The 17,425-nt window shown below is 42.9% G+C and overlaps 1 protein-coding gene across 2 annotated transcripts in view; it reads left to right on the top strand.

Annotated features, from left to right (window-relative positions):
- ADAM19 (ADAM metallopeptidase domain 19) overlaps positions 1–17,425 on the top strand; it is a 56,384-nt gene that overhangs the window by 27,600 nt on the left and 11,359 nt on the right. For both annotated transcript variants that reach the window (XM_079968213.1, XM_079968212.1), the window contains exons 4-15: positions 463–541; positions 2,024–2,100; positions 5,013–5,205; positions 5,684–5,749; positions 8,676–8,747; positions 9,690–9,856; positions 10,485–10,569; positions 11,653–11,792; positions 12,434–12,611; positions 13,266–13,355; positions 15,266–15,461; positions 16,774–16,882. In XM_079968213.1, the coding sequence (XP_079824339.1) occupies positions 463–541; positions 2,024–2,100; positions 5,013–5,205; positions 5,684–5,749; positions 8,676–8,747; positions 9,690–9,856; positions 10,485–10,569; positions 11,653–11,792; positions 12,434–12,611; positions 13,266–13,355; positions 15,266–15,461; positions 16,774–16,882 (1,452 nt within the window). The remainder of the gene's footprint in view (positions 1–462; positions 542–2,023; positions 2,101–5,012; positions 5,206–5,683; positions 5,750–8,675; positions 8,748–9,689; positions 9,857–10,484; positions 10,570–11,652; positions 11,793–12,433; positions 12,612–13,265; positions 13,356–15,265; positions 15,462–16,773; positions 16,883–17,425) is intronic.

Below are 17,425 nucleotides of genomic sequence, written 5' to 3'. Positions count from 1 at the left end.
CTGGTAGCTTCGAGAACACTGTCCAACCATCTCCTCCTCTGTCATCCCCTTCTCCTTGTGCCCTCCATTTCCCCCAACATCAGGGTCTTTTCCAGGGAGTCTTCTCTTCTCATGAGGTGGCTAAAGTATTGGAGCCTCAGCTTTAGGATCTGTCCTTCCAGGGAGTACTCAGGGCTGATTTCCTTAAGAATGGCTAGGTCTGATCTTCTTAAAAAGAAGATACTGTACTTTTATTTATTTTAAAGATTTCTATTTTCTACATACAACTTTGGCAGGCCCAAATGCCACATGACAATGTTGTTGTTTTTTGTTTTTTGTTTTTTAAAAAGCTTTTGTAAGATTTTGGTGTAAGCCTTTAATGATGTATGATAGTAAGATTTCACAGAGGTGGACAGTTTAGGTAATGACATGCAAAATATAATTCTTTCCTGCTCTCTTTTGTCTCTCCTTTGTTGCTGGCAGGCACCTCTTTGCACCAGGCTATACGGAAACGCATTATACTAAGAGCGGAACTCCCCACACTGTGACTTTGAACAACACAGTAAGTATTGCGTGCCCAGCCGCAGAGTCCCCACCCCAGGGAGCCTAGCTGACTAGAGGGAATAGTGAATGGAGACGACAACTGTAAGTTGTAGTTGGTTTCTCCTGTGCAATAGGCAGAAGAACCAAGGCAGCCCAGATCAGTGCATTCACGGTAAGCAATTAACTATGGTTTGCTATGATGTGTGAACTGGGCCATACGATACAAACTGGATTGGCTCTTGTTGGCTCTTGTTCCACCATGGCAGGTCACACTTCTTCTCAAGAAGTCCTATTAAATCTAAAATTGGATAACCATGAGCTGGCCACTCTGCTCTTGTCCTCTGCTAAGAGGGATCTGAACGGTGGTTATATTCTCAGTTCACTGCAAAGCTAGCCCTTGCCAGCTGGCTCATATCCAGCAGGACCTTCTTCATGAATTAACTGAGAGGAAATGCTTTGACTGGCTGGCACTTCACTGAAGCAGTGCAAAAATTCATATTGCTAATTAGATGATTAAAAAATGAAAAAGCTCATGTCTATGAGCTCATCCTTCTTGATGCTGCTTCCTCTTCCCTTCCTCTAGGCTTAAAGTTTCATAAGAAAGATTACTGTGATGGAATTTTATTGGCAATTGGGTTGTAAAGCACATTTTTCTTGCCAATTGTAATGACAGGAACCTGCTACAATAGGGCTTTATCACTTCATGCCATGTAGGTGTTTTAAAGATCTGAAAAGTAACAATGCTCCGGGAACCATTTGGAGTGAGTGGTAAAGTTCATATTGATTTCAGTGTGCTTTGGATCTGGCCTTTAGGCAGGCTTTCAAAGGAATTACGTTCAATAATACTGCAGGACTCAATAGTATTATGCCAAAATGAGAGGTTATGAGTAACTGATCTGTACTTTATTCACACTTGAATATTTCTTTATGAGATTATAGAATGGGAACATTTCATTTATCTGTTACGTTCATGTTCCACCTTTCTTCCAAGAGGCTAAAGGCAACATACAAGGTACTTGCCTCCATTCTTTCCTCACAGCAAACCATAGAAAGAGTGACAAGCCCAAAGTCAGTGAGTTTTGCAGAGATTTGAAATTGGGCCTTCTGAGTCCTAGTCCCTGCATTTTAACTGTTACACCAGACGAGCTGCTTACAGTGGTAGAATATACATAAAGAAAAGGAGACATGAATGTATAGTTGTTTCCCCCAAAATAGTACATGTACATTGCCAGATGGAAATGACAATGTGTTTATACTCAAGCCATGTGCTTTAGCCACATCTACCCTTCTTGGGGTTTCAAAGCACCTTAGGTTTCATTGACAATAAAGGAAAAAAGCATATGAACTATGGACTTCTCAAATGCAGAGTATTTTGGGGAGCAGGTGAAGAGGAATCTATACATTTTGCTATCCTCTTCTTGCATCAACCATCAAGGGGAGTTGAGGAGGAAGAATAAATTTACAGAATAATACCTTGACAGTCTTTGTTCTGTCCTTCCAGGATCATTGCTTTTACCATGGTACTGTGAGAGAGGTAGAAGACTCAAGTGTGGCGCTCAGCATATGCAATGGTCTACGGTAAGGTCAAGCTCATCCTGACAGAATCTCAAGTTAGATTAGTTCTCTGGGATCACAGGGACATTCTGATAGTCTTGTAATTCCCTATCAGACAATATGACAATGACATGTTTTTTAAAGCCATTCATTAGTTATTTTTAAGCCATACATGGAGGAATGCTGACAGATGTTAATGGGTACTAACTATGGCAGCTGTTACCCATCCATGAACAGTCTTAACAGTGAGTCTGTAAGTGACTATGGAGGCCAATTCTGAGTCTACAAATCCTTCTCCTGTGGGGGCATAGGTTTTCAGGCAGGAGTTGATCATGGTGAGGATTTGCCAAGCGTGCCTTCCTCTTAACACGTTTCTCCCTTTCATCCTGAGTTCATGTTTCTTCAAAGCCCATGACACCTCCAGCTGTTCTCCAACTGGAGCACTCACAGGCCAGTGTTTTCCAATTGTCGGTGTTTATACTACATTTTTTTTAAAGATTTGCCTTGAGAGAGTCTTTCAACCTTTTTTGTTGACCACCAGCATTACGCTTTCCAATTTTAAGTTCAGAATAGAGTAGTTGCTTTGGAAGATGATAATCAGGCATCTGAACAACATGACCAATGAAACGACTTGAACTGGACTTGGACTACTGAGCTACACTGTTGGTAACAGAATGGTAGATTTAATTTGTTTATTTATTGCACTTATATCCTCCTTTTTTCTTATAATGGATTGCTGTGCAGCAGACATGTGGTTCCCAAGTGGTCTCCCATCCAGACACTGACCAGACCTAGACCTGTGTAGCTTCAGCAAGACCATGCCCTGATCTAAGCCACAAGAACAGTTCTTATGTTGCCCCAGCTCAGACTTAGAATGAGAATCACATAACTGCAGGGTTGGAAGGGACCATAAGAGTCATCTAGTCTAACCCTCTGCAGTGCAGGAATTTTCTGCTCAACATGGGGCTCAAACCAACAACCCAGAGATTTAAGAGTCTCATGCTGTACCAACTGAACTATACCAAAACGACAAATGACATCAGTGAGGGATCCCCAGATATGTACATTCAAAAGGAGGTTATCTGCATTAAGATTTTCATCTCCAAGCACCATAAGAAGAAATGTTCATTAGGTACTCAAGATTCTATTCCTCTGAATTCTATCTTACATAAAATCTCATCATCAATAGACTCATTTCAGTATCTTCAGTTTCTACCGCATGCTTGCTTTCCTGCCTTCTTAGAATCTTATCTCTTTATCTCAACAGATTATTCTGAATTTCTCCCTTTCAGTGCCAGCATTTTATAGCAATTTTGACATACATGCTTCTTCTGAAAAGCTGTTCTCTTCCATTTACCCCTCGCAAGAACAGAATTCTATAACATTCCATGTTAGCCACAAGTCTGTTGTACAGATACGCACATATTTATTCCACTTGAGATGATTTGACCTCCTGAAATGACAAGTTAAAGAGATTATTTTTATAAACAGGACGTGGTTTCCTTTTGGTCACCTTTATTCAAAGCCATTTGAAAGCTGGGCTGCCATCCAGCCAGGAAACAGTTTTGGCCAATTTTTATTCCCCCCCCCCAATCCCTCAATGACCTCAAGTCACTTTAATGTAAACAAACTGTCCAGTAGTGTAAACATAGCAAATCCTGGCCATTTATGGCTGACATAATACACAGAGCCCACACAAAATAGGAAGCATCGCAGGTGCATGCTGGCCTACTTTCACCCTCCCCCCCACTATTTTCCGGTACTTTATCCCTGGCTGCAAAATGACCATCTGAAATCTCATTTTTCATTTACAGTAGAGTTGGTCCATGTGCTGGCCAGTATTCTTCATGTTGTTCTAAGTCCTTTCAGAATTACTGGAGGAATACAGAAGCTAAACACTTGCATATGTTTGTACTTCTCAAGGGGAGAAGTGAGCAGGTGGAGAAGGGTGTAACTATCTCTAAGGCCAACACTTCTTCCTTGGTACAATGCACTCAAAACAATCTCATTTGAGAAATTGTTCCCAGTCATTCTGCATAAATAATAACTGGGAGAGCAAAAACACTGTCTTATATAGGCAATTCTCATGAAACAATACTAGTTTCCTTTGTTGAAAACAGGCCTTTCTGTAATTTGCAGTTGAAGTGATCGCAACTAAAGCCCCTTTACTGAAAATAAGTGCCCAGAGTATTAATAATAAGGCATCCTAGTGCTGGCTTCTGCTAGCACAGAATATGGCCCCATGTATTCTCTTACCCTTCCGTGATCTTAGGTAAAGGTAAAGGGACCCCTGACCATTAGGTCCAGTCGTGACCGACTCTGGGGTTGCGGCGCTCATCTCGCTTTATTGGCCGAGGGAGCCGGCGTACAGCTTCTGGGTCATGTGGCCAGCATGACTAAGTCGCTTCTGGCGAACCAGAGCAGCGCACAGAAACGCTGTTTACCTTCCCGCCAGACCTATTTATCTACTTGCACTGTGACGTGCTTTCAAACTGCTAGGTTGGCAGGAGCAGGGACCGAGCAACGGGAGCTCACCCCGTCATGGGGATTCGAACCGCCAACCTTCTGATCAGCAAGTCCTAGGCTCTGTGGTTTAACCCACAGCGCCACCAGCATCCCTTCCGTGATCTTAGGCCTTAGCAAAATGTGCTGAAACTTTCTTTTATACAAATTCAGTAAAAAAATATTCTGCAAAATATACACCAAGCTAGGTGATTATTGGTTTGTATTCATAGAATCACTGAGTTGGAAGGGACCATGAAGGACATCTAGTGCAACTTCCTGCAAATGCATCAATCTTTTGCCCAACACGAGGCTCAAACCCATGATCCTGAGATTAGGATTAAGATGCTCTAGGGACTGAGCAATGCCAGAGAAATAATGAAGTGTAAATACTTGCCTTCCATAACTTCTGCTTTATTGATTTTGTCTTCCAGTGGCCTTATAGTCCTGAGCAACAACCTCAGTTATATCTTGGAACCACTGCCTCATAGCCAAGAGCAACACTTGATCTACAGGTCTGAACATCTCAAGGTTGCCAGGGGTACCTGTGGAAACCAGCATTCAGGATCAAATGCTATGGATTGGCTTGGAGAGTTGACAAGCCCAGCCGGGTCCCGTTATCGCAGGGTTAGTACTTCTGAATTATTCCGTTCCATCCCAGAATACATCTGTTTTGAAAGCTTTAAGGAAAACGATGATTCATGCTTAAGTGTTTAAAGTACTTCACTTGTATTATCTCAATAATCATGGGAACAGCAGTATAAAAAGGCCGCATCATTATTCCTAGATTACAGATGAAGGACTGAGGCTAAAAAACAGTGATTTGCCTTAGGTCCCCCCCAGGAAAATGAAGTCTGAGCTGAGAATCCATAACAGAACTTCTCCTTCCTCTTCTTTGCCCACATGCCACCTATACTGCCCTCAAATCTGAGCTGGAGAGGTGGGGTTTTCTCTTGACATTATGAGGACTACAAACAGTTTCTAATTATTTCAGCATATGTGACATTTTTGAACCTCACAAAATGAGTACATTTTAATAAAAGTGTTTTTTGAATTTCAAAGAGCCTCATGAAACAGTTTTGGATGTGTACTTTTTTGACCATAGGTGAAGAGGGATGACCAACAGTCTATGAAATACGTGGAGCTCCTTCTAGTGGCTGATTATGCTGAGGTAAGAGGGACGTGGATTTATACCAGATCCAGAATCAAACCCAGGATAGACAGTTCAGGGCCAAACTACTTATTACACGTGAGATCAATGATCGGACCTTCTGGTGATTTGTCTTTTTAGTTAAAAGGAGCTGTAGGGGGATCCTGCATCCATATCCCCACCCCTTTGGTGCTAACTTTGGAGGCTGCTTTAAAGTAAAAATACAGAAAACTATGACAAAAAATCAAAATATCATGCGTGATATGTTAATTGGACCTGGTGAGCTACCAAAAATAGCAAAGCAGGAATGTTTTGTCTTGGATTGTTTTATAGTGGTACCTCAGGTTACATACGCTTCAGGTTACATATGCTTCATGTTACATACTCCGCTAACCCAGAAATAGTGCTACATATATGGTGCTTCAGGTTGAGAACAGAAATCGTGCTCCAGCGGCGCGGCGGCAGCAGGAGGCCCCATTAGCTAAAGTGGTGCTTCAGGTTAAGAACAGTTTCAGGTTAAGTACGGACCTCCGGAACGAATTAAGTACTTAACCTGAGGTACCACTGTATTTGATGTTCTAATGTGTTTTAAAATGCTTTGATATTTTTTCTTAGAAATACAAAGCGGTATAGAAATAAAATGAGTATAATTTATGTGCGTTTTCCAAATCTGATTTAACAATGCTCCTTATCCCAGATCTGTATACTTCTCTTCTCCTGTTCTTTTAGCTGCAGACCCTTCTGCTGAAACATGTAGCAAAGGATCAAACTGTATTGAGAGCACTCATATACTTCATATTGTGTATGTTAGCAACTGACAGAAATGTAAAAACATCCTGTCTGCATGTGCCTGGAATCTGTTTCTAATCAGTGACCTGGAGCTAGTTGGGTCTTTGTCTTGTTAACCATCCCCAAGAGCATTAGGTCATTCACGCATCTTTTATTTTAATGGCTTTTTTTCCTGGCACACTCTTCTCCTAAGATTTCATCGCTGCTCATATAATTTATGTCGGGGTAACTTGATCCTCTCTGCAAAATTGGATCTCTTCATAACTGTTGTTTTCCCACTTGCAATTTTACGATGATGTAAAGGGCACATTCCCCCTGTTGTGACATATGTGTGTGTCTGCACACATGCACATACACACAAGGCTTCCATTATGCTAGAGCTTGTCTCTCTGAATTCTCTATGCATAAATATCATGCATAACAATTGTGTTTAGTTAATCACAACTAGTGCCATTTGGATTTTACAACCAAAACTGCAATCCCACTTGGGCCAAATTGTTCCAAGCAGAGTAGACAAACCACTGCATTTTTCTCACCCTTAGAAAGTGGTGGGGTACCTCTGGCCCACTGATCTAACTTGTAGACCTGGCAGGTCTGCTCACTTGCTCAAGTCATGGCCCCCTGCCCTACATATATGGTGCCAAGTGTGAGGCAGGAAAGGATGTGGCTACCTGTCAAGCTTGAGTCCTCACCTGTGGTTGGACTACAAATCCCATCATCCCTAGCTAGCAGGACCAGTGATCAAGGTTGATGGGAGTTGTAGTCCATCCACAGCTGGTGACTTGAGTTCAAGAAACACTGGTCTAGAGGCACTATTAATCAGCTGGTCATTGACACCTGCAAAACTCCCTGCCTATGCTATTGTGGTTTGATTTCAAATTGTGCAGGCAAAGGAGAACATTTCACCTGGTGATATTATAATAGGTGATTGAGAGGCAGGCACTGAGAAGCTGAGCAGGTGGTGTGTGAAAAATAACATTCCGGGTTTTCTGGTTGTTTGCTCACCCTCCTTTTACTAGACAAAGTGAATACAGAAATACATAAGGAGACACCAGAAAGAAAAATAGGCAACCTTTTCCCCAATCACGCCCTAAAAGGGGGGGAAAATCCACTTCACAAAACAGACCCACAAATGGTAGTTGCTTGGATCAAGCAACCTATGTTCAGTTAACAGACAATATTTTAAGGGACATGCACATCACACCCATTTTTGGGTGGTGTTTTTTTGCAGACACCGCAAAGCAGAAGCTACATCTGCTCTGCAGTTTCTGCAAAAACCAGCACGGCAATTTATGGAGGTTGCTATGCAAACATCTGGATGGGATAAGTTGCCCCGAGGCTAGTGTGGGTGATGCAACCAGCAGAGCTTGAGGGACAGGGATTAGAACACTGATTACTAAATAGCATGCTGTGCATATGAGGAGAATACAACTAATCCTGCCAAAAAACTTCTAGGCAGCATTTCAGGATAATGTTACAACTGTGTTCGGTCATGTAGGACAGAGAGATTGTGCTCTTTTTATAATTACAAATAGCCTGATACAGAGGAATAATCTACACTGGTTAGTGGGCAGTCAGCTGCTGCAAGAAACCATTAGCATCTATGCCATCTGGACTGTTTTCCCATGAGCCCCACTAATCTGTCAGAGGTGAGTGGTGACACTAATTCTGCTAGGACAGGCAGGGTGACCAGAAGAGTTTCTAGGCTCTGCTGTGCTAAGAGCTGGTTTTGATTTCAGTGCCATTCTGATGTTGCTGAGTAAGCCACATCATAAGGGCTGTGTACCTCCATAAGGGCTGTTCACCCTTTCCATTTCTGAAATTAGAGATTATTACAGCAGTGCCTGAAATTCACAAAGGTGCCTGAAATGTGCTCCAAAAACTTGACCGTATAAAGACTATGCTGAACTTTTTATCTAGAGAATTCAAAAAATTATTTAAGTGTTTTCTGGAAGCGCAGAGTACAAGGAAATTATTAAAGCTTGTAAATGTTTGTGGGATAAATTGAAATGCGAGTTTCAAATCCCTGGTAGTTGGGCAGTAAAAACAGGCAGCTCCCCAAGTGAGTCAGGGCCAGAATCTCAAAGGAATAAATTTCAGAGTTAGGAATGGCAGTGATATTTTATGGAATAATTCTGAAATGCTTTTCCCTCCCCAGTTTCAGAAGCATAATTATGATCTTCAAGCAACCAAAAATAAGTTACTGGAGGCTGCCAATTATGTAGATAAGGTGAGACCAAATAGCTATGTTTTATGAGAAAACTGCTTTTATTTTTTTAAAGAAAGATGCCAAATGCTAAGGACTTAACTACATGCTTATATGTGAATATTCACTTTTTTAAAAATGAGAAGAGAGTTTGGGGAGTTTCATTTGTTGTAAAAAAAAATATGGCAGGGGGAGAAGTGCTTAACTTTCATCCCTCCCAACATTCCAACTTTCATCCCAAAGTCGCTGTTCTCCTGTGAAGTTCCAAATGTGTATTTGAATAATTTTAGTAGTAGCTTTAAGAAAGAGATGAAACTTAAGATAAACCAATAATTAGTTAATTTAAGATAAAAGTGTGTATTGGCAACAAATAATATATAAATGAAATAAGGAATGGACAGGAGGTCGGGTCTATAGTCTAAGGAGCACTTTTTGCTTTATTGATTTGTAATTAATATTGTATTTATTACTGTTTTGTTTGTGTTCTTGTTTTGTTTTTCCCCCTTTTTTGGTGTATCAAATAATAATAATAATAATAATAATAATAATAATAATAATAATACAAATGTGTATTTCAGAGGACAGATTTGTTGTATGGGGGAAAGCCACTGCAGGGGACATTTGAAGGAGAAAAATGATTGGCGTGTAAAAAGATTAAGAACCTAACCCTATGCTGTTTTTTTCTTTACATCCCCTCTCCTCCCAACTGCTTTTCCAAATATTTAAGCAATCAGTGGAAAATTCTGAGCGTTTGCATGTAATGTCTAGTACAGCTCTAAGAATCACAAAGAATTCAGTTCCAACTTTTGCTGCATGTTTTATGTACATTTATTTCCCAAGGAAAGCTAGGTAAGGAAGAATGTGGTGTACTGTCTTCTAGGAAGATGTAGCTCATATTGGAGCTATAATATGGTAGAAGCAGAGGCATATGATTAACTCCAGCTCTTCTTTTCTCCAACCTCTTAGTTTTACAAATCTCTGAACATACGAGTTGCTCTGGTTGGGCTTGAGGTTTGGAATGACCACAATAAGTGTGACATCTCTGAGAACCCACATTCGACCCTGTGGTCTTTTCTTGCTTGGAGGCGTAAGCTGCTTATGTACAAAAAGCATGACAATGCCCAGTTAATCACGTAAGTTGTTTTTATAGGAATAATATGGCCGCTACTCCAAGTTCTCTAGTTACTAAATATGATCTGGTACTGTTCTATGTAACTGTGTTGATACTAGTCACACTTTGGGTGTGTGCCCCCATCCCTGGTATAAAGGACCAAATGCAGATCCTGTTTCAAAAATACCTGCAACAACTTTCATGTCTTGCCAACCCCTTCTGTAGAAGATTTGCATTGGTTCGTATTGACTTGTAACTTTTGAAGAAAGCAATGCAAGCTGCAAACTTAGGTTTAATTTCCAGATTTGCCTCTAAAATGTAACTGCATGCATAAACCAATTCAAAAGGCTGTGGTTTGTGTGAATCCTTTAATGTTTGCAGTGTTTAATGAACCACTGGGATCATTGCTGCTTATTGGAACGGTGCTGGGGTATAGCAGGGTGGTAGTGAGATCAGGGCAGAGTGGGAACACCTACTGTATGTGGTGACCCTACCAGAGCACTGCACAGCCCCAACCTCGCTGCCACCCAGCCCTGTCCAGGTTTGCTTGCAGTGATGGCAGTGGAGAAAGGGCAGCACAGACTGCTATGGAATGCTGGGCACTTAGACAAGCAGCTCCTCTCTGCAACATCTCTCCAAATCTGTTTCAGTGGGATGTCCTTCCACGGTACTACAATTGGCTTGGCCCCCTTGATGGCCATGTGTTCTGTCTACCAGTCTGGAGGAGTGAATATGGTAAGCTTCATAAACTTGACAAAGAGCATAACCCTCCAGGAAATTGCTGTGCACAAGATCCAGCGAAATGAGTAGCAGCACAGCATCCCACACTTCCACTGGATACTTCCTGTATTGTTTTGTGCCTGATGAAACCACCATCCAGAGAATGCAAGGCCACAAATTAGCATTGCTTGGTGGTAATTCAGGAGACTACCCCTTGCCCCAAGAGCACTCCTTGAGATTACATGTGACCCTATCACAGATTCCTGTGATCGTTGTCCCAATAAACTAGAATTGCAGTTTTATGTACACTTACCTGGGAGCACAGTGAAATTTATTTCTGAGTAGATATGCATGGAATCTAAGCTTAAAACATATATGGGGCACATGTTATCTTCCAGGTGCTTTTGGACTCCAGTTCTCAGGGCATCCCTAAGAGGGCTTGTGGCAAATGACATTATCTACACCCACCCCCCACCCACAATTCCTTCATCTTCTACCTGCTTATGCTTCCCATCCTCTTAATTGTGATGGCAGTGGCACCCCTTTCCCCACCTCACTTCTTGTTTTGTCTTCTTCTGCTGCTCTAGCAGCAGCTGCCCCTCTGCCCCCCCCCCCCGGTTTACATTCCCCTGCTTTTTCTCCCACTTTAGTGCCACCGAGGCCCTCTGCTCCCATCCTGCTGCGCTATGGGAATGAAGGCGGTGAAGAGTCTCGCTGGGTGGATGGGAAGCAGTGGGGTTGTTGGTACCTAGTGTCTATCAGAGTATGGAGCCTGGGATGGTCACTCCAGTTTGCCCCCTTCCCAAGGATGTTGCCCTCCCAACTCCTGTCATCCCTGTCCAGGATATGCTGAGATGATGGGAGTTGGGAGTCCCAACAGCAACTGGAGGGGCACAGGTTCCTGATATCTGGCTTGAGTCTGAGGGTAGTTCTTCCTGGGAATGCTGCACAGCTGAGGAAGAAAAGAGCATCTTGCACCCATGCTACATTGGGCATTCTGATGGGCAGGCCCATCTCCTCAGCCAGATAATACATATTTCTGTTCATCATGTGCTGCATGGTATACTGACTCTCACCCTTGATTCCTTGCCTGGGCAGGATCACTCTGAAAATGCCATTGGAGTTGCTGCCACCATGGCCCATGAGATGGGCCATAACTTTGGCATGAGCCACGATGCGGCTGGCTGCTGTACGGCCAGCGCTAGAGATGGAGGTTGCATCATGGCTGCTGCAACAGGGTGAGGTGGCTCTTCTCATTGTTTGGTAAAAACATGCTACGAACTGGGTTGCATTAGAGTGCTTTCCTTTATTTGTGACTGGTTTGAGGAAGGAGCTTTAATCTGAATTATAACTTTGTCAGGGGCTCATCCACACTTCTGATAAGATTTCTGCTTCCCCTGTGCTTCTAGCCATGAGCCAAAGTGGTTTTCTGTTTTCCCCGCCATTTTCCTGCTGAATCAGAACAAACATCAATCCACGGAAAACCTGATTGGCGTTTGCTCCAATTCAGCAGTAAAGAGCCAGTTTTTCTGGGGGAAAGCAACACGACAGGTGGAACAGTGGACAAGCCCAAATATAAAGCTACCCACCATGTTTTTCACTCTCTCAGAGGTCAGGAAAGCTCTAACAGTCTAGCACTTAAAGTTCAGTGATAAAATGAACTCCCCCCCACTGAATATTTGGTACAGGACGGATTCCTGCATAAATGCAAAAGGGGCAATTCTGTTGTGCCTGCCATTCACTTGACACAGTAATGATATACCGATAGGGAAAGGAAGCATTGTTCTCTGGTGGTTTCTAGTAGCAAAATATTTTTTTGTGTCACTGTAATGCATTACTTCCCAATCCATTCAAAACAATGTGCCCTCCTTGCTTGCAGGGACCCATTCCCCAGGGTGTTCAACAGATGCAATATGAAGGAGCTGGACAGGTACCTGCAGTCTGGTGGAGGGATGTGTCTTTACAATATGCCAGATACCAAGACCTTATACGGAGGACAGAGATGTGGAAATGGCTACCTGGAGGAAGGGGAAGAGTGTGATTGTGGAGAAGAAGAGGTAACTCTCGTTGGACTTATTTCATGATCAAAGGGGTCACTGGCACGACTTTCTCTTATCCATGTTACAACAACTTTTAAAAACAAAAACATAGGCTGCAACATAAGAAGAGAGAGAAAATGGAATTATGATACAGTGACATATCAGCAACACAAACACTCTCTGTAAACCTGGAATAGTTCTGCCTCTGTCCCCCTCCCACCCCCATAGAATGATTACTGCGCTCTTTGTAATTCCAAATCTCCTTTGCAACTAAAGAACCAAGAGTCTTGTGGCATCTGGAAGACAATTTTTCTTGTGACAAAAGCACAAAACTAGACTAGATGCACAATCTCATGGGAAGCGATCTGGCAATGAAATAAATGAATGACAATGATAATAAGGATAGCATTTTGATCCAAATTTATGTGAGAATTGCTGCAGTTCGATAATTCTGGCAGCTCCCAAGCACATTATGGAGGTAGTAATACAGTTAGAAAATGTGCTTGGAGCTCGCTCCAGGTTATTTGTTATGTGTGTGGTTTAAAGACCAATTGCACATGCAGTTACAACCTTACAACCTGCCCTGGAAAGCAGCCCAATGCTCCCTGGTGTTCTTTTTTTGTCTGCCCTGTAAACACAGCACGTGTCTTGTTTCTTCCCCTTCTCCCTTAGGAATGTAATAATCCTTGTTGCAATGCCTCTAATTGCTCTCTGAAGCCTGGTGCTGAGTGTGCCCATGGAACTTGCTGTCACCTCTGCAAGGTGGGGTTACTTGGTTCCTCTCTGTACAGCACAACAAATAAAGGTTTGCTTTTCTGTTTATAGGACAATAACTGAGAAGGAGAGGGAGGGAGACTGTGACCTTGTTCTGTCTGGGGCTGGTTTGCATGTTAGAGTCACACTTCTTTTAGGAAACCCAGGTATAAAAAGTACTCCACTTTAAATGGAAGAACACATGCATAGCACTTTCAACAGTAAACTGGGCACAGGGGTTGAAATATGTGGCTTTCCTTATAGTAAACACAGAAACAGCAAACCAAGTGATCAAGCCCCACTTCTGCAGTCACCTCAGGGAGACCTGGTCATTTAAATATGCACAAACCGCTCACTTTTGAGAATGCCACAAGTGTATTTTGCTAGCGCCAGGCTGGATTTTTTATTGAAATGCCTTCTGTTACTGCTGGACAGAAATCTACAGGTGTTTGTATGCCTAGGCGAGACTGTGAAAGAGCCACCTATTTTCTCCTCAGCCCCAGCCCCCACCCCGCCAGCTGTTTTGGCTTATACTGGTGCCGCCTTGTGATTATGGGAAATAGCAACTGCAAGTGGATGGCTTGTCTTTCAAAGCAGGCAACTGGCTGGTGTGGGGCCTCCCTGCTCGATTCTATTACCAGTTACTGATATTTCTTTTTCTGCGCTGTGCTGCGGGCACCTCAATGCTAGGGAGACAAAGCATGTACTTAGGCACACAGGGGCTGTTTTCCAGGGGGATTAAACTGCCTTGTATCTCGCTTAATAGCTTTCTGTTCTGCTTTACACTACCCAAATTCCTTTGCCAACCACTTGACTGATAAAACTGTAGCGGTAGGCTTGGGTGGGGTGCAGATGCCTGTGTCTCATTTTACGTCTCAGTTTTCCTAGGCAAGTGTAGTTAAAATAGTCTTGGTATGTTAACTGCTTCCATGCTCCTCTTCAAATGCCGACTTCCATTCGAATCAGGTGCCTGGTGCAACCCAGTCAGATGGGCGGCACATCATCATCATCATCATCATCACCACTGCACATGTTGGCTCTGTTTGTGGCCAATTTATCAGGTCCAGTCATTCTCCAAGCAAGTTCCATCTTTTTGCAGACAACTGCAACATTTTAATCCTATCCATCAGTTTCAGGGAATCTTTTGTCTTCCAGATGTTGCTGAACTACAACTCCCATCAGCCACAGCCAGCATGGTCAATGGCCAGGAATGATGGGAGTTGGAATCCATCAGCATCTGGAATGCCAAAGGTTCCCTACACCTGCTCTAGATGGTGTCAGCTGCCTACAGCCGGAACTAGGCTGACAATCACCGCACTTTAAAGCAGTCACCATAGCCCTGAGGATGGTGAGGAGCAGCTGTTAGTCCTTCAGAGTTCTGCACACAAGATTCATTGTGTTTTGTGTGAGCACAGATACTTCTCTTCCACCCTGTCATTGCGTTGAAACTTTACGTTGTGCCAGCAGTATATTCCAGGCACTGTGCAGAATACAGACATAGGCTGCTCCCTGCCCTTCCCATCTAACCTGGTGCTGTCTACACTGGCTAGTAACAGAAGCTCCTCAGTGGTCTTTACCAGCACTGCTGTCTGAGTGAGATCTTTTAAAAAATGGAGATGTTGGGGATCGAACCTATGTCATTAAGGACAAACAAGGGTGTAGCAATGCCCAGAAGCCACCCTCCTGTCACTGCTGCTGCTGCCCAATACAGTGTGCCAACAAGGTTGAGGGACTGCTGGATTGATGGAATAGGTACACCAATGCATACCTATTCAAACTGGTATTCAATAACATCATGAACATTTTAGAAGATGTGGGAAACCAACAGGCCGAAAGATGAACCTGTTCACTTAAGTCACCAGGTGTGCTTACCTGAGTTTTACCCTGGAGCAACTCTTAATTGTTTCCTCTTTCTTCAGTTGATTTCACCGGGGACTCTTTGCCGGGAACAAGCCAGACCTTGTGACCTGCCAGAATACTGTACAGGCAAATCCCCGTTCTGCCCTGCAAACTTCTACCAACTGGATGGCACCCCTTGTGCTAGTGGCAGGGCGTATTGCTACAGTGGAATGTGCCTCACGTACGAACAGCAGTGCTTGCAGCTCTGGGGATATGGTAAGGAAGGGCATGTGACTAAATGGGGTGGGGGGCTTTTCAAACAGCATGGGGTCTAGGGAAGGGAAGGAGCAAATTGTTCCCCTGCTGATATCCTAAGCTTGAGGGATGGAGCTGTATTAGGACAGAGGAGCAGGGAAAATGATAGATTGGGGAATGGACTTTACATCCATTGAGTCTGCTACCAGATACTGTGACCAGATGCAAGGTTGACTTGTGTGCCCTTAAGAGTTAAGAAGAATGAATTTTAGCAGGAGCAGCTTCTCCTATCATAGTGCAGTAGGTTCAAGGGAAATTGCATATGCTAAAATCCCTTCTGCTACACAACCCTGTCAGCGGTTGAATATGATCAACCTATTGGGTCCATACCTTTATTGTGGCTGGTAGCAGCCCAGCCAAATGGAATGAGGAAAACCATTCCTTTTACTCTACCAGTAATTTTCTATCCAGATTGTCAAATGTTGAATCCTCTGGTCTCTGAAAATTATGGAAGACATTGCCTTTTAAATAAACATGGTTTTAGCAAACAATTTAATCTTGGGTCCCCACTTTCTAATAATAATAATAATAATTTATTATTTGTACCCTGCCCATCTAGCTGGGTTTCCCCAGCCACTCTGGGCGGCTTCCAACAAAGACCAAAAATACACTAAAATGTCACACATTAAAAACTTCCCAAAACAGGGCTGCCTTCAGATGTCTTCTGAATGTCAGGTAGTTGTTTATCTCTTTGACATCTGATGGGAGGGCATTCCATTTCTATTTCTTGCCTGTGATATTTTGAATGGTGGGGGATAGCTTTTTGAACTTTCTTCACAACCATGCAGAATAAAAAACCCTTCTTTGGAAGGAGTATGGAATTCTCATGATTCCACATACCAAGAAAAGTTGCTTCGTAAGCTACATGTGGAGGACATTACACATATCTTACATTTCCACTGTTTGTAGCAATCCACCGTCATGCTAGTCAGTTTTTCTCAAACTTGGGTCCTCAGCTGTTGTTGGACTACAACTCCTATCATGCCTAGCTAGCAGGACAAGTGGTCAGGGATGATGGGAGTAGTAGTTCCACAACAGTTGGAGACCCAAGTTTGAGAAATGCTATGCTATCCTGTGCCACAGGGGGAGTGATACTGATGACTTATCTCGTGTGCCTCAGTCTCTTAGTGTTGCTGTTGGTTTTTTTGCTCTTCACCTGAAAACGACAGTAGAGAGTTCACATCTACTGCCATGGTAGAAAGTTGGTGGTTGGCAGATTTGGGTAAGCTACTATCTTCCACAGAAATCAGTTACATGAATCTCTTCCATGCAGGAGCAAGGCCAGCACCTGACATCTGCTTTGAGAGGGTTAATGCTGCTGGCGATTCCTACGGGAACTGTGGGAAGGATATCAATGGCCGATACAGGAAGTGCAACTTAAGGTAGAAAGCAGATCCAACTATTCTGGGTGGGATTGGTGTCCTTACAGGTTAAAGGCTTAAAAATGATCAGTTTTCTATTGTTACTGGCTGAAGATGACTTCTGGTTTCTTAGGAATTTTGTTAGCAATATTCAGTTGCTTATATTGAATATTTTAGTGAATGTTCATGCCATGTGAACGTAAACCATTCTTTCGGGTCATACTTTTTCAAAATATCCTTCAGCTTTTCTGAGTGTGTGGTTTGCATCTGAAAAGAAAAGAAAAGCAGCATGACTTGTGAGTAAGCCCCCCTCCCCACCTACTGTGTGAAATGAACTGTGTGAGGGGCTCATTTGTGAACAAATCTGCTATTTAGAAAAGAGGCCCAGCTAGCCACCTCAGGTACTACTTATTGTTGGGTTGCCACCAATCTTTTAAGGACGAGGCTTAGGTGATCCCTCATGAGAAACTCTAATGAGAAACTTTATTTATCAAAACCAAGCCTAACTCTAAGCATTGACTCCTTTGAGGGCGATCCCAAGATATATCCAGTTGATGCAAACAC

Source organism: Podarcis cretensis, assembly GCF_951804945.1.
Source record: "Podarcis cretensis genome assembly, chromosome: 2".
Taxonomy (NCBI): domain Eukaryota; kingdom Metazoa; phylum Chordata; class Lepidosauria; order Squamata; family Lacertidae; genus Podarcis; species Podarcis cretensis.
The sequence above is the reverse complement of the archived record's forward strand: the minus strand, read 5'-3'. Positions and strand labels throughout refer to the sequence as shown.